We start from the raw sequence: 16,790 nt of genomic DNA, 5'->3' as shown, positions 1-16,790 counted from the left end.
ACTTACCGTGTTTTATATCAAGTTGATCCTGTGAAGCTGCCGCTAAAAAATGGAACATCGTAAAATGTTAAGGAAACCGGCGCATCCACCATTTTTCTCCTTTATGAAAGTCGAGACGAATGAAACCGTATTCTTAATTTAAAACGTTGAAATTTGCGCTAAAGTAACGTTGATTGATTTAGGAAGATCGAATTCGCTTTCGACCGGATGTGTAGGCGGTCGGAAGCGTTTACTCGCTTTAATAATACCGGGGATCATGTTTGGGGTTCGGCTATATTTCATTCTGGGTAAAGACTTAATGCCGCAGTCTTAAGATCGTTAGGGTGGTGGTACATCGACAAAATTGCAGTTTCTCCTTTCTCTCCTGTCGTTGACTGAGACTAATCCTTATAAATTAATCACGAGCTGAAGTTTCCTTTGTCAAATTTAACAAGAATGGCAAAGTTTCATTAACGGTGATGTTGTGGGTGAAATATCAGACAGAAAGGCAGGGAATTGTTATCCTTCCATCTGAATTTAAAGTAGATTTTGTGCTATTTTTATATGTATACAAAATCTTAGTGTCGTGCCGCGATTGTGGCGAAAAGTACGTGCGAATCAATATTAGGACAAGTATGTCAAGAAACGACGTCTCCGCAGCAGTATTGATTCGGCGGTGAAAAATGGAAGGGAAAAATTTAATGATCGCACAAATGAGTAGTCCGACAATCTAGTGATAAGGAATCGAGGGCGACGGGGTGATAAATAAACAGCGATTATAAATGAAGACAACAAACGTATATTTGATATTTATTTATATGAATTCACAGTGTGTCGATTATTAGTGTACTATAATTGGGGTACATGGTGTGGTGCAGTAGAATGAGGGCAGGGCTAACCGCCGTGGTCGAGTCGCTACGTAGTTATATCACATCATCATATTGTAAGTCGCGGCGAGCGGCATCGTGGCGGTTCGTGGCGGCGGGATGGGATGGGTTGACTAGTGAGACAAGTAGCCCTTATTATTACTTAATCTTATGCCACATTATCCTAACCCTAGAAGTGAGATGAACCATAACTTCGTTATTATTACACAACACTAATATTTAAGAAGTGAGCGACGAGTGACGTCCAGTCTGATTGCTATGAAATGCACGCGGTAACAAAATAACGGTTTGAATAACGTCACTGTCCCGTTCCGGGATTGGTCCGTGGGACGACACCGGTCCAAGGTCACGCACTCCGCGACGCTGCATCGGTGCCGGAGCGAGGAATGATCCGAAGAGGGCGCCGGATTAGGGCGCCGCCTCGGCGTCGGCCGCTCTTCCGACTTCCGAGTTATTGTCGACTGTCGAGTCTAGGTCTCGTTAGGCCGCCGTCAAAGGCCGGAAGAACGCTACCCGTGAGGCCCTGGCCCGTCTTGGTCCGGCGCCTCCGAAGCCCGCTCCTCCTTGCTTTCGGCCTGCTGCTGTTGTTGCTGCTGAGCGAGCGACCGATACAACGGAGAATTTACGAAGCGCGGGTAGCTATCTCGATGCATTAGAGTGTAAATTTGCAGTTGGGCGTCGTCGAACGTGTGCGGGGTCGGTTCCACCATGTTGCGATTCACGATCTCACGAACCCGAGCGTCCAGCGACACCTGAAATACAAATAAGCCGACTGTAAGCACCACCAAACCCACTCAGCGACATACACACATCAAACGATCAATCCCACCGTGTCGGCGTCAACGCCCACACGGATTTTTACCGCGCGGTAAAAATGTTCACATAACGAGTTTAGCGCCGATTTTGTCATAAAGCACGCCAATATACCGTACAAAAAGCCTTCAATACAAGGTTCCCCGGGCTTCTCTCAATCTGTCCAAGGAATAATTTTTTTACCGAGCGGCAAAAATTGTCACATAAAGGGATTAGAACATTCCAAACTAGAGTCCAGCGGGCTTTCGATACGAGGTTTCCGGGGTTTCCCTCAGTTTTTCCAAGGAACGGTTTTTTTTTACCGCGCGGCAAAAAATTTCACAAAAATAGCTTACCGCTCCGATACAAGGTTTCCGAGGTTTCATACTTAATCAACTAATGCCCGACGATTGCCACATTACCCGTAACCTTGTATCAATCAGCTGTAACTTAATCAACTTAACGCATCCCTTAGACCACATCGTATCGACGTGCAAGCCACAAGGTATGCCCCATTTGTGATTGTGATTTCACCGCTATCAAGCAATCAAATCCACCGTGGCGGCATTAACGCCTCCAAAAAATTTTACCGCGGGGCAAAAAGCATTTCAACCTATAATACAGGGAGCCTTCGATACACAAGGTTTCCCTCGGTCTTTCTAAGGACCAGTTTTTTTTGTTGGCGCACTTTATAGTTAAACAAAGATTCGACTAACGAACGTGACGATTGCCAGATTATTCGTAACCTTGTATCAATCAACTCTAACGAAATCAATTTAAACCAACCACATCGTGGCACCCACAAGGTATGTCCCTACTTGTGATCGCGATCTTACTAGAAAATTATACCAACTGATAACGACAAGAAGGAAGCTGTTAGGATGTTTTAATGTCACGAAACTTACTCAGTCTGATTTGTTAGAAGATATGTCGTAGTAATGTTCTTTACCGCGCGGAATAAAATGTAACAGTACAGAAAGAAGCTAAAGTCCGATTTCATTATTCGCGATTTTTGAAGACGCTAGCCCAATAAAATTAATCTTTTGTCGATGTATATCAAACTGCTTCGCGTCACGATTGTTTTACCGCGCGTGAATACGAATTTATGTTTATGTCGCTTTCGTTTTAAAGAGCACTAAATATATTCGACGAATTCGTGCTTTACCTTGAAGGACGATTTGGGTTTTCGGTAGCGTCAACAGAATATTGTACGTTTGAAAACAAATCTGGGTATTTTGCTTGTGTTAATCTGGGTAGAAGTTGAAAATGCAGCTGTTGGTCGAAGTGAATTAAAGTAGATTAAATATCAAGAATCAAAATAATCTTAGTTAAGACGCTTGGTGTAAACGGATTGTGGTCACACCAGAAGCAGTATAAAGCAAAATAAATGAAAATCTGGCGATATCACAGATTTAGCGTGAAATGTGTTCCTTTGATTAGTTTCTGTTTCCAGAAGTAATTACTGGCTAAAAGCCTGGACTGCTCACCAACTAAATTAGCTAAGTCATGCAGGAAGCTAAAACCCATTAGAGACGTTAAAGCTTCATCGCTAAATAAATGAAAAAATCACATAAGCGTGATATCTAAGAATCGCAAAAAGCTAGAATTCATTGAAACGTATAAAGCTGTTATCAGAAAAAAACAGTTAACGGCTTTAGATGTTCTGGTTTCGTGTTGTGTGTTTTTGCTTGAATTGAGAAAATATTTTAAGAAAAATGTCGTAAACGAAAAATTCAAGTTAGTTGAAGGTCTTCTTTAAAACAACGATCTCTTTTGAAAATCCCACCGACTAAAAAAAAGTCAGAATCAATCATCCGTAGTAAGTAAAACTTTTCAATATTCGGGATAGAAGATGAAAACAAGTAAGAACGTCAAAACTATATTACAAGCGAAAACTTGGAAGCTCGTAGATCACTTAGGATCTAATCCCATCACGGATAAGCGTCTACAAATCATCTGCACCTGCGAAACGTCCGTGAAAGAAGAACGACCTTTTGCTTAATACCTAGATATATTTTTCTTCGATAAAATTAAGAGGGAAACCTTAAGACGTTTCATTTATAAAACGAAAGCGAAAAATAACACTTGGGTAGTTTTTATAACAACTTGAAGCATTACGAACAATAGTAATTTGGGTTATTAATTTAAGTATTGTTTTTATAAAGATTACTTATGGGTTGTAAAGTTCAGAAACAACATTAGCGGTAATGTAATGATAAGTTGTTGAAAAAACAAATAACGTTCCGCCTCTCTCGTTAATTAAATCCCGCAAATGGACAGTTAGCCTTCCGTTAATCGATAAAATAAACGAAGATATGAAAAAAGCGTTGTCCCCTAAAATTATCCGGGCTGAAAAAATTTTGATTGATTTTGTAATTATCGCATGAAAATTTGATTGTAATGATGTGTGTGAGGTCAAAAAATGCCGATAATTTCGATTCGGTGGTGAAGTGGTGTACCGCTTGACGCCACGAAATGAGCGTTTTGTGGGGCACTTAAAACATTAGTTAATTTAGGTAGGGTGTTATATATCAAAGGGTTCAACAATCACGTTTGCGTACAGTAATATCGTGACTATGGTTCCGTATAGATTGAATTGCCCCGAAAATAGCACGGGAGTGGTGAAATTTTCTTAATCGGACGCAATCGGGTTATTGTTTAGAAGCAGACATAGTAATATTGTCGTAGGTCCAGGGATCTTGAATGGTTCCATTAACAAGAAAGAGTAAAGAAAATCGATCGCTTACCTCTTTAGGTGATAGAATCGAAATGTAATCTTCGTATATGATTCTTGCCTTCTCCTCCACTACTTCTGGATTGTTTTCTCGTTTCAACTCTTCACATGCCAGCCAGAATAATATATTTTCTTCCGAGTATTCGCACCGTAGGAAATCTCTAAAAACTTTTCGTCCAGCTGAAAACGAAATAAAACGAAACTAATTTCACCGATGATCGATAAGTGCATTCCACACTTACCGGGGCTCCGCATAAGTTTATCGAAAGATCTTCCCCAGCTTCTGATTTCCTCTAAAGAAGGACTGGAAAGCACTCACGTTAGAGCGTAATTGGCAATTTTGCGTAAAAGCTGTTCCATGGATGCTCGGAAGTAGATATTTTTTTGACACGTCGCATTTCGAAAACGGTTGCGATTAAAGGGAAAATATCGCGAGAGATATCGGAGGAGCAAAAATTAGGTCTTTGACAACAAAGCACATATCCTATTCCCAGCGGAACAGCCTATACAAAGAAAAAGGGTACTCACGGTGGATCTCCATCAGGATTTAAAGGATCTGAGTTATTGGAATTTTTTGTAGGGCCATTTTCATCGTTTCCTTTTCCAGGGGTTGAACTGAAATCAAGTCGATATATTAAAATCGAATCGATGCAGAACGAGTGAACGAACGAACGAACGTACGTACGAATCGAACGCGTTTTTAAATACTCCCCCAAATATGCGTTTAAACGTGAAAATTTCTTCGAGCGAGCTATTAAGAGACGCGTTCACACGGACATAAACACGTTATCCGCTTGAATAATAATAAAATTAACGTGCGATTTTTGCACGTTCCGAAACAAGAGAAGACAAGGCTCAAATCGCAGCACGTGCGAATGCGAAATCGCGTCGAGTGACGACCCTCATCAGCAATTAGCCGGCGGGTTCGAATTCGGAGTGGAAATAATTTATGAATTTACGTAAGAAATATATTTCTGTAATATAAATAATGCGGCGATCTCGTTTGAGTGTTAGGATTATGGAGGCGCTATCGTTTATTTGTTCAGAAAGGAGCACATGCGAATATTAGTCACGGCATTCGCGAATCGCAGTGTCGCTGCGGGTCTAATTACCAGGAACAGCTGCAGCAACAGCACCAGCAAAGGCAACATTGCTTGGGACGCAACGGGGCGCCTTGACCAGGTTGAGGGCCGTTCTGAGGGCCGGACTGGGACCCCGCCGAGGCCGGGGGTCCTCTCGAGTTCGGAGGCGTCGCGAGGCTCGCACTGCTAGACCCTCGCAGTCTGCAGCCCGCCCCAGCTGTAGCTCCTCCTGGACCGGTCGCTGGTCCACCTCCAGGCCCCGCTCTGTTCTCCGTCACCCGCTCGGTTACGCTACAAGACATCTGCAAACAAATTCAGCCTTCATTAGACAGCATTCCGATCGTCCACATTCACCTAATTTTAGTTCATTCAGTGAAAATCGTTCGAGCCATGTAAAATTTTATGGGTTTATAATACAGTTTTATTATTCGGCACTGCTGCAGTAAAAATAACGATATAATCTAACGCGGCTATCTGTACAGTCGAGCTCAGAATACACCGGCCCAAAGCTTCACCACGTCACGACCAACACCAACACGAACAAAGACAATCGTCGACAACGGCAAAATTTTCGGTTCCGAGGAAGGCAAAAAATATGTAATATACTTGAAAATTGAAAGGATTTTTGAGAGATTTGTGAATTTGCGAAATTACCTGATAACCGACGATATTACTAATAACATTTTCGTGTTTTGCAGCTTTACACCATGTTGGAAGATTATCTTCCAATTGACGATCTGTGTAGTCAATTTGATCGTGCGGTGCGTAACATTGTTCCTACACTTATATTGGTACTATGAAACTGTAGAATGGTTTCCACTGTTGAAAATAGAAGGTGATAAAATCGAACATCTTATCACTGGATTAATGTTTGAGCTTTTCTGTCATCCTACAGTTTCGTGAACAAAACATTTTCAACAAAAAACTTACTGTTTTATGGGCCGGACGAACAAATGGTGACGATAGTTGGACGATATAGAAACGTGCCAGACTCTAATGACTTATTGATTAGTATTCAAGTATTTAATAACAAAAACTTGGGAATTACACTACGAGCGGTGTTAGTTTGTGTATGAAATTCTCGTTTTAATAATGATAATGATGATAATAGTAGTAATGATAATGATAATGGTCGAAGAAGAATGTTATTGCGTTATGTTTAGTTAAAAACGATAGCGGAATGGTAGTTGCGTGTATAGGTAGTTGTGGTAGTATATATAGGATTTGATAAGATTGGTGGCAGTTGTTAGTGTGTAGTGGATGTAGTAAAAATGAATGATGTGTGTAATTTATCGGTTCTTGTTCGGTGGCAAACATCTGCCATCGGTCCCTGGCCGGGTTCAAGTTCAGCGATTAATTATCCTTTAGAGTAATCGTTTGCGAAAGCTCAATAAACAGATTTAGTGTATGTGTGTCGAATTTTGGTTCGTCTGTTGTATGTAGTGGTTGATTTTTGAGAAATGCGAGTTGCCGATGTTGTTTATACGGTTGGCGTGAGTGTACAATGTGGAAATAAACATGTGGAGGACTGGAGGAGCTTATTTTTGTAGAGGTGTATGCACCGAAGTGTTGATTTGTCGGGTGTCTTTGTGTTAAAAATCATTAAGCCCCCGAAAAGTGGGTCATAGCGCGTTGACTCGTGCCGGAGGTCGATATGTGGGGTTTGGAGAGCGCGCTTTGTTTATGTCGTGGGAGGTCGGGCGGCAGCCGGGCAGTGACAGCCGGTCGGACGTGGGGGAGCGGTGTTTACCGGCGAAGAATCGGCGGCGGTGGCGTCGTCGCCGCCGCCGCACTTGTTGCGGTCCGCGCTCCCGGGCCGGGCTGCGTGTATTGATCGCGGGCCGAGGAGGGGCGGCCGAGAGCGTGGAGCGGCCTGACGTCAGCGCCTACCTTTATCAATGGCCATGAAGGTAGCTGTTGGCACACGTGCCCGCCGCAGCCGAGCCTTGGGCCATGCCCAGATGGCGGTGGGCCGGGGTCCTACAGGGCGCGCGCCATGGCGCGGAGGCCGGGATGGGGCACCCTCGTGGCGGTGACGCGCTGCTCACTGCCGCACTCGAACACTCCGCCGCACTCGCTCACTTGCCCGGTCGCCGAACGTTACACCCATCTCGACGAGCGATCGCGGAACGCCGGACGCGGGGTTACTGACGCTGGACGTCGATGCGATGGGCGCGGGTACAGATCGCTCGTACGGTCCGTACGTGGACTGAGAAGTTGCGCTTACGCGTCCCGAAGCGGCGTCGTGCGCCGATGCAAAATGGCGCATGGCGATGCCGGCACGAGCGGCGTCGACGTCGCTGCCACCGCCACCGCCGACGACGCCGACGGCGCAGCGGCGCCGAAGCGGACGGACCACTCGACCGTGCCAGAGGCGTGCACTTTCTTTCATATATACACGCTATAGCCTCGTCGCCGCCTCACCGGAACGCCCGGATCTCTCTCTATACACATATACGTGAGGATAATGCCGACGCTCTAATATAGATAAAACGACGACACACTTGTTCGCAGAGGCACGTGCAATTTTCACCAAAATAAAGCACCTCTCTACTACGTAAACAACAAACGAGTCTTCATTCACCGATTCCCCTACCTATTGTCGAAAGGGGGGAGAGAACGCGCCACCCCGCGCTAGCGGCATATGACATAACGGCGATCGTAAAGAGAATCCTCATTTAAAAGTTACTTTTTTTGAAAGAAGGCGTAAAGACCTCAGGCTTAAGAAGACCATTCGACGTCGACTACTAATAAATCTCGTCCGTAAACAAGAGGAGACTTTACTGAAAGCGGATCTTGCAATTTTAATTTAATTTTTTTTTTGTTTTTCTCGTTTTTCATTAACGTTAGGAAAACAAAAAAACTCATTATCGTCGATTAGTTTTATTTACACGTTTTCTCAATACTGATGCCGAATTTGAATACGAAGACAAAAAAGCGGCACTTTTCTGCCACTTGCCGCAGAAACAGTTCTCTTTGAAAGGAATTTCGTGCTCAGCCTTCCGCTACAATCAAATTGCGACCCTTTCTCATGGTAAGTGTGTTTTTGATTATTTAGAGTATTATTCAGGATGTAAATTAAAGACTTGTCGTGGTGTTTAATGTTCAAATACTGAAGTAATTAACAATGATAATTTATTATCTTGGTTCGTTAAATTTCATTTCTCCGCAAATCGGCATTAACATCACTGATTACTAAATATAGCTTCATTAACAAGTTTGTAACCAAGTCTGAACGATTGTTTAAATATTTAGCAAATATGTAAAGAAGTTTTATTTTATCTATGTTGAAACAGAAAATGAATGAAATTTGATTAGTACCGAGAAATCAACACCTGAATAAACATATAAAAGCGTAATATTTTTGTTGACAAATATGAATATTAGTTCGTGCCGTTTTTAATTTTTCATCGTGTTGAATCATACACAAACACGCGTCAATTATATTTAACAAAGAATTAAATTTCTCCAGCTAGATTAGGTCGCTATTCTAGAAACCTGATATCATTAGCTCGTTTTATTAGCGTAAGAGATTAGTTATAATTTTAAAAATGGGATAGCTCACACCAAATTAAATTATAATCACGCGTACGTTCACTCTAACTGATGAAAAAATGCTAATGTGATAATTTAATAATGTATGTCGTGCAAAATATTACACGTTAAATTTTTTAACAAAGTTAGGTACGATCGAAAATGATGCCGAGAAATATTGCAAAATTGTCAAATGTTTTAGCAAGTTGGGTAGTCACTTAATCAAATGTTTGTTGTTTCCAATAACAAATCGTGTTGTAATGATGTAAACTGCGATCATTTGTGTTTTGAAACATTACAAAATCGGTAAACAACTTTAACAACATTACCGATGCTCTTTTACAAGAAAACTACCAGTGTTTTACTTTCGTTCATCAAACTTGCAAGTGTACACTTTACGCTAAGTATATTTCGGCTAATGACAAAGTAAATACGATAATTTAATAATGATCGACGGAAATATATATTTATATATAACATATTACACATAAAATGTTGCGTAAACAAATTCTTAACGATTAACACTTCGGTCTCCGAATTTATTAATCAGCACCAAATACTCTTAAATGTATTTTCGTGTTATTGGAATTTGGAATTCTTGTCAAAGTTTGTGCGAAGAAGAATGTATAAATCCCTTTCCAAAATTAGACTCCAACTTACTTTCCAAGTTTTAGCGCAACACTTTAATCTTTTATGGGAGACAACAACGTAATGAGAGAACTCCGTTAAGCGTTCCGACTCTTAAGTATACTATATAATTTAGTGTATATATTTCGAAGCGGCAAAGTGATAGGAATAAATGTCTGTTTATCGAAAAAGGTGATCCGTTTCCCTTGCGAGTAGTTGTTTCTGGGTTTATTTTCTGTCGTCGAAACGGTTATTAAGAAGTTTTCCTTTTCCCTGATGCACAAATCACACAGCGGATTACGAAATTGTTGGTTTTAATAAAAAAAGGGACGTTCGCGATCGTCCCTCTTATCCCCAACGGAAGACTACGTCGCAACGCCACGGGAAAAATTGCCCAATTCAAAGTTTAATTACTTTTTTCGCTTTGGGAACGCAAATTTTAATTACGAGTATCGGCTGAGGCGTCAAGTCATTTTCAGTTTCAGTTTCAGTTTCAGATGGATTCACAAGAACGTAATAACTTATGATTTTATCGGCCTCTCTAGCCCCTTTATTGGATTCTACAATCAGGTACTACAGAGCCACTGGAATCAAACCCTTAATTTGCATTTTACTGAGGGATTAACTCGTGTTATGAATTGTATTGTTATTATTCACAAGTTGAGTTTGAATTCACGGATGGCCTTATCAAATTATAGCGCACAATGGAAGGTATTTTTGGTTATGCGATGAAGTTATCACTCGAGCGATATTAATCTTCGTTAATTTCGTGATGGCAATTAACCATCGATTTTGTTAATAAATGGAGTAAAAGTGAGTAATTCAATTAATCGATTTGCGATTATTCCACGTGAAATGAATTAAATTGCTTCATTACCATCTTGCCTGCTGCTTCCAGTCAAGCGGATATAGAGAATTCTGATATTTAATCGATATTTGTCAAATTGATATTGCCCACACCCTATCAAATTTCTGGCGAGGTAATTGTAAAAGACTCGCGTTGTCTAGAAGTAAAAATAGAAATTCAATTTCCCCTATACGGTTTACGTATCGCATTTGCGAAAGGACGTTCGTGTTTTTTTTGCGAAATGTCGCAATACATTTACTGAACAGGCATCGCACGGTTCGTCCCTAGACGCAGACAAAGATGAAGAATGGGTCAAACTTCTGCCGTAAGTAATGATTTCCGAATCATGATTTGACCGGGGATGACTTATTTTTCCTCCGTCGATTTGTTGACGTCGATTCGGTAGTTGGGAGGAACGTGACTGGAGGAATGTTTAGAATTCCGAATTTGGATTCTGCAGGGTGCTGGAGATTTTAGAGCAACCGATCAAGTAAACAAATCGAATTGTAAGCTGAAGCTTCCGATTATGGCAAACTCCTTTGTCTGTAAATTGTAGCACCTGATCAAACAAGTTATATAAGAGGAACGGAGCTACGACGACGATCGCAACAAGAGTCCGTTGGGCGACAATACCCACATTGACACCAGCGGTTTTAGCCTACGACCCACATGCACCACGTCGTCGATCGATATTGATATTTGCGATTGCGCTGTTTTGTTGACACTCTGATGTTCTTGAGGAACTCACGCCACTAATGACAGGCTCGTCTAATTTCAGGGCTGCAAGGGAAAATTATATAGCATAGCGCTATCCCAGAAACTGCTACTTGTGATCAACAGAACTCGGTGTCATTACTGGCAAAATTATCGTCGAGATAAGGGGTATCAGTTTTTGTATTTATGTACGCTCTCTTATTACAAAGCGAATATCGTGTTTGATGATAAAATGGAAAATTGGGAAAATTTCTCATTTAAAGGGCAAAAGATTAATGAGATACTTTGTCACAGGACTCGGATTTATTGACACGTTACATGTGCAGCTGATTCGATAAAGTTCTCATTAATATTGTACGAGAGGCCTTTGTTCGACAGTCAATATGTAGGATTAATTATGTTAATTAGATTTTGCGAAAGATGAATTGCCTTAGTTTGGGTGCGGTTTCGTTAGATTAAGGAAAATGATGTTTCCTTCATCCAATTAAAATAATTAAGTCTTTCCATAATTGCGGCGGAATAGGACGTCTAATTAGGATTATGACAAAGGGGTGTCGCTTCGGTTTAAAAAACGTGCGCGTTTTTTTTTTGAGGTTATGAGAAAAGTCAGAACCGTTGGAAGAAAATCTTTGAATGGTGATTGTAAAGAGACGATAGGCAGATGATTATAGAATTATTGCGGTCAATTGAGTCTCGTTTGAAAAAAGGCAGCCTCGTAGACCCTTGTAAAAGGTGCAGTAAATCAAATTGTGTTTGCTCAATAGGGTGTATTTAAATTTATTAAAGGCAAGTCGTGTTGATGACATGTTTTTGTGGCTCGCGCAAATATGAATGAAAGTGCTCCTTCCTTCCCTCGAAGTCGGTATAAATTTCGTTGATTGTTTTTGATGTTTGCTTTTAGGGTTGATTCTTTACATTATGTATGATTAGAAGCAAGCATCTTGTTCGGAGCAGGTGCGTGGGCGTAATTTAAAAAGGTGAGTCTGTACTAAATAAATGTTCGCCGAGTTCCGCCACATCGGCGTTCTTTTGAGCCCGTTCAGCCTTCGGTGAGCTCACCCTCCCGTAATTCTGGTTGCTTGGCAACCCCTGCCAGCCACCCCTTAAACTTCCCCGCGAGAGACGAAACCCCTCGCGCAATAGTTTTTATATGATAGCTCCGATGGCTTTCTTCTAGTAGATCGTCAAGCTTGCGCTTCTCATCCCTTGGCAGGCCTTAATTTTTCTCCATCGCATGCCGAATCCACGTTTGAACTGGTCGATTTGAGCTAGCGGAGAACGTAAAAGTCGGGGGCGTAGGAATTCGTTCAGTCCCCATGTCCCTCGCGTTAAGAGCCTTGTGTGTATAGTAGGGTGAGATCTGGAACGGCCGCGAAAGGTGGTTGTGGGCCGGGCGGGGTGGTCGGGGTCGGGAAACGGGGAGCGATAGTGGGGTGGCATGGGGGGGGTAGGGCCGGGGGCGGAGGGCCCCGGGCAGCGGGTGCCGCAGTGTTGGGTGGGTCAGACATCGCAGAAGCAGACGTCCCATGCGTTCGTTACGCTCTCCGTAGTCCGTACTATAGTACTAGTGATTCTGTGACATGCAGTGATCGGTGCATTCGACAGACGGAGAAGCTGTCATGCTGCCCATTGGCGACACGACACTCAAAGTGGTAAGATTCTCTACCCTCTACACCACCGACCCTTTCGGGTACCTGCGGCCGTGCTCTGCATACAAGCGGTTTGCACGGATGCAACTTACAACTTACCACCCTGCGCCGGCCGCGATTTCCGCTCAATTCGTAAAGACCCGCGCCCCGCTAACTCGCCTACTGCTACTGCTTGCGCACATTCGTTTCATTTTTCCTAATTTTTACTCATTTTCGAGTTCATGACGCGTACGCTCGCACATTCCCACCCCACACCCTTGCACACGACGACAAAAATCACATTCCCTGTCACGGCGTGAACCTATTTCTGTATTATATTACCGGCGCAACTCGCGCATCCGATCAAAATCACACATCATTCAATGAACCCCATAAAACTACCTAATTTTGATATCCGGCCTGGGAACCAATTACGTACGAACGTTCCGCCGAACGAATTAGATCCACTCTTCTGCAACCAATAAAAAGGGAACGACTACTTAACATCAATAACGACTCAAAAATTACATATAAGAATTTATTTCCGCTGCAGTCACCCAGTCGCTAAAACGTGATTGTGTTCGCAGGATAACAAGCCTCATCAGTGAGGCGACGCGGTGCCATGGAGGTGGCAATGCCCATGTCGGGTACTGCCATCGACTGCTATGAGGACATGTTCAAGGAAATAACCAGGAAGCTTTACGGCGAGGACGGCTTGCCGGAATTAACCGGGACCGAGAGGCTCCCCACGAGCCAGGATCGGGGCCTGACTCCAATCGATTATGACGTAGACAATCCAATCTTAAAGCCGGAAGAACATTTAACTGCGTTTGGCTTAGCCGCTCTCATGCAAAATGGGTTTCCCACAACAGGAATACTAAATTCGACTTTCCAACAACACAAATCCGCTGCGGCTTCTGTCGAGGACAAGTGGACGCCCAACGAAGAAACCTTACAGTGGACTCAATCAAAAATCGCCACTTACAACCCGTCGCAAAAATTATTTCGGTGTGCGGAATGTGACTGTGTCGGTTATCTCCCTCGAGTTGCCGAACATTGGTTAGGAACGCATTCGAATCTGAGGGCTTTTCAGTGTCCGCAATGCCCGTACGAAAGTGCATGGGCGAGATGCGTGCGAACGCACTTGTCTCGTCAGCATAACATCAATACCGACGAATCGTCAGACACAATGCAGAAAAACAATCCCGTACTACAAGAAATTACAAAATATCTCCAAAGATTAAAAAACAAGCTTGAAAGTAACTGTACCAAACCGACTTTGACCAGTTCGCAGATTCTGGAAGAGTTTCAATCGACTTCGAATTCAACAAGTAGCCACCTCTCTGGTCAGACGGTAGCTACGAGTTCAGAAACCCCCAACAGCTCTTCTACAAAAAGATACACGTGTACATATTGTCCTTACGCAACCGATCGAAGAGATCTGTTCACAAGACACGAAAACATACACAGAGAAGAGAAGCCGTTTCAGTGCTACGTGTGTCAAAAACAATTCAATAGAGCAGATCACGTCAAAAAACATTTTCTTCGAATGCATCGAGAACATCCGTACGATTTGAACAGAATACGTCGGCACCCTCCAAAAAATGCTTCCGGAATGTCGTACTATCAAAAATATAACGCCAACTCTACAAATCATTCGTCTGACACCATATCGTCCTTGGCCAACATCAATTCTTTATCTATTCCTAATGGCTTTAATAACGTCTCCCGTAATGCCACGAACGTGAGACCAGGTAATAATAACACAGACATGAAGAGCGGAATCGCAAATATTAAATCTGGAACTATTTCTAAAGGTGGCGGTAAGAAAAAAGGAGAAAAACGATTCTCTTGTTGTTATTGCTCTTGGTCTGGAGTTGACAATTGGTGTTTGAAGCGTCACATGAACACACACTTAAAACCGTTCGTGTGCGGTCTTTGCGATTACAAAGCAGCAAGGTCTGAAAGGTTGGCGACTCACGTTCTGAAGGTACACAATAAGAGAGCGTGTGGGAAATGCAGCTTTTTAGCCGACGATCCCGCCCAGTTGACGGTACACCAACAAGAGCACCAGTGAGTATAAATCTCTAAATCCGTACATCGGTATTAATAAAATCCCCATTTTCAGTCCTTTGGAACAAAGGAATCGCTCCAGTACGAACATTCTTAGAAACACATCTTTCAACAGCAGCGCTGCCACCTCTTCGTCGTCTTCTTGCAGGTAAGACCGTAATTATTTTAAGGTACGCCATTAACTCTGTTTGACTCAAGCCAAAATCAAGGCGGGTTAAAACCGCACGAGTTGAGTGCTGCGGCTGCTCTGCTTCAACACAGTAATCGTCTACTCCAAGGCGACAACAAATGGAAAAGTCACGCCCCGAAGCAGCACGGAGCCGCCCGTTTGTTCAATTACATGGAAGCCAGTGACGGGTCCGAGCCCGAGTCGGAATCCAGAGGAGCCGAAGATATGAGTCGTTTAAATTTGAGCCACAGGATACAGTCGGATTTTCTTGAGGCGGGAGATGTTGGTAGCCAGGCAGACGAAGAAGAGGGTGAAGAGATGGAGCTCCCTCTGTTCGTTTGCCCCACGTGCGGCTGCGAGTTTGAGGACGACATGTCACTTGAAACCCATCAATACACGCACCGTCACAGCACTACATCTCCCGCCAAGTCAGACAACTCCAAAGAGAATGTCAATCCAAATTTAAAGTATCGATGTCGTTTGTGTGATTTTGCGTTTGAAAGCCAGTCTTCTGTTATGGCACACATGGTGTCGCATTCTAGCCTAACGACCGGGACGCAGACGGCCAAGTCCAACCTGACGAAGCGTCCGAGGAAACAAAGTCGTCCGAAGAAGATGATTTTGCCCTTCTGGGATCTGAACGAAGTCGAAGTATTGCGGCACCTCAATGGGAACTTAAGTGAGCTGCAGCAGACCTCTAGTTCGACCAAGATGGAGGTGTCCAAGAAATACATGGCTAAAATCGTCGCTCGCAGAGGACTCTATTGTGTTCTCTGCAAGAGTTCCAGCGTCAACAGATACCACACCAAAGCCAGTCTGGCTCTGCATTACTACTGGAAACATTTGAACAAGAGATTCAAGTGTGAGCATTGCGACCTACATTTTCGCCATCGGTATCAGTGCGTGCTGCATGCCAGTCGCGAACATATAAGTAAACCACCGATCCTTAAGTCTCAAACAGTGCCTATTAAAGAACCAATTCATTCCGCAGTACCTGCTTCCCAGGATGCCCATCATTTCTTCACAAATTCTCAAACTGTTACTGTACCTGACGCATCATCCAATGCGCATAAATTAGGGATGTCGTTTTTTGACCATTCATTCATACATCCAGGCAACGCCATTAACAGCCATATGCCGATCATCATTCCAACCTTTCCACCAAATTAATAAACGCTCCGTTTCTCTTTTATTTCCACTGATAACATGGCTAGGTACTATAAAAAGTGACCTTCAAAAATTTCTTTACATGCTTGTATCGTAAATATTTTCGGAACAAACTTAAATGCAATCATATTTTTCATTAGAATAAATTTTCGTGCAATATCTGTTATTTGGTGATGTTTATTGTATTTACTTTTCATATTGTAAACTAAAAGACTGCAATATTTTTTGTTTAATTTGTATATTCAAAATAGACAACCTATATGTTTGTAAGTACGTTATTGTTCATACTTATTACTTTTGTTACTAATTACTATTATTCATGTCATGTAATGTGTTTTTTTGTATTATTAATAAAATTGTAAACCATCCACGAAATTTATTCACCAAACGGAGCAAGCGCAGATGCACAAAATCAATTTTTTCATGCATATTTTACTACATGCCAACTTGTAAGTTCAACTTAAAGGGTAAGTATCAATCTACACCAACAAAAAATCTGTTGCTTATTACATCATCGCGACAAAAAACTCATATTTTCTATTCATATCATAAATAAT

At 42.5% G+C, this 16,790-nt stretch overlaps 2 protein-coding genes across 5 annotated transcripts; one reads left to right on the top strand and one right to left on the bottom strand.

The window, feature by feature from the left end:
* Nucleotides 1-777: 777 nt before the first annotated feature.
* LOC135141401 (regulator of G-protein signaling 20) lies at nt 778-7,450 on the bottom strand. 2 transcript variants are annotated; one of them, XM_064072467.1, is made up of 6 exons: nt 7,365-7,450; nt 5,505-5,776; nt 4,921-5,007; nt 4,635-4,696; nt 4,406-4,572; nt 778-1,618 (listed from the first exon to the last, which is right to left on the bottom strand). In XM_064072467.1, exons 2-6 carry the CDS (start codon nt 5,774-5,776, stop codon nt 1,376-1,378), a joined length of 831 nt encoding a protein of 276 aa, XP_063928537.1. In that variant the 5' UTR covers nt 7,365-7,450; the 3' UTR covers nt 778-1,375. The 2 variants fall into 2 exon arrangements, with proteins under 2 accessions (XP_063928537.1, XP_063928538.1); XM_064072468.1 differs by lacking the exon at nt 7,365-7,450 and adding an exon at nt 6,405-6,854.
* A 3,615-nt stretch (nt 7,451-11,065) lies between these two features.
* Nucleotides 11,066-16,626, top strand: Chn (charlatan). 3 transcript variants are annotated; one of them, XM_064072466.1, is made up of 5 exons: nt 12,643-12,848; nt 13,412-14,578; nt 14,642-14,897; nt 14,953-15,045; nt 15,096-16,626. In XM_064072466.1, exons 2-5 carry the CDS (start codon nt 13,447-13,449, stop codon nt 16,234-16,236), a joined length of 2,622 nt encoding a protein of 873 aa, XP_063928536.1. In that variant the 5' UTR covers nt 12,643-12,848; nt 13,412-13,446; the 3' UTR covers nt 16,237-16,626. The 3 variants fall into 3 exon arrangements, with proteins under 3 accessions (XP_063928535.1, XP_063928536.1, XP_063928533.1); XM_064072465.1 differs by lacking the exon at nt 12,643-12,848 and adding an exon at nt 11,066-12,173 and having other exon boundaries at nt 13,412-14,897; XM_064072463.1 differs by having other exon boundaries at nt 13,412-14,897.
* The last annotated feature ends 164 nt before the right edge of the window (nt 16,627-16,790 follow it).

The sequence above is a fragment of the Zophobas morio genome, unplaced genomic scaffold (assembly GCF_036711695.1).
Source record: "Zophobas morio isolate AGI-343-1 ecotype UQ-CSIRO unplaced genomic scaffold, CSIRO_AGI_Zmor_V1 ptg000044l, whole genome shotgun sequence".
In the NCBI taxonomy this organism is placed as follows: domain Eukaryota; kingdom Metazoa; phylum Arthropoda; class Insecta; order Coleoptera; family Tenebrionidae; genus Zophobas; species Zophobas morio.
The sequence above is the reverse complement of the archived record's forward strand: the minus strand, read 5'-3'. Positions and strand labels throughout refer to the sequence as shown.

Excerpts from the sequence above, each read along its gene's own strand:
- LOC135141401 (XM_064072467.1), bottom strand. The coding sequence starts at position 5,776 with ATGTCTTGTAGCGTAACCGAGCGGGTGACGGAGAACAGAGCGGGGCCT. Across the intron at positions 4,573-4,634 it reads TAAACTTATGCGGAGCCCCG|CTGGACGAAAAGTTTTTAGA; the intron begins GTAAGTGTGGAA and ends TTTCGTTTTCAG. Across the intron at positions 1,619-4,405 it reads CGATTCTATCACCTAAAGAG|GTGTCGCTGGACGCTCGGGT; the intron begins GTAAGCGATCGA and ends TTTGTATTTCAG.
- Chn (XM_064072465.1), top strand. The coding sequence starts at position 13,447 with ATGGAGGTGGCAATGCCCATGTCGGGTACTGCCATCGACTGCTATGAG. Across the intron at positions 14,898-14,952 it reads GTACACCAACAAGAGCACCA|TCCTTTGGAACAAAGGAATC; the intron begins GTGAGTATAAAT and ends CCCCATTTTCAG. Across the intron at positions 15,046-15,095 it reads TCTTCGTCGTCTTCTTGCAG|CCAAAATCAAGGCGGGTTAA; the intron begins GTAAGACCGTAA and ends GTTTGACTCAAG.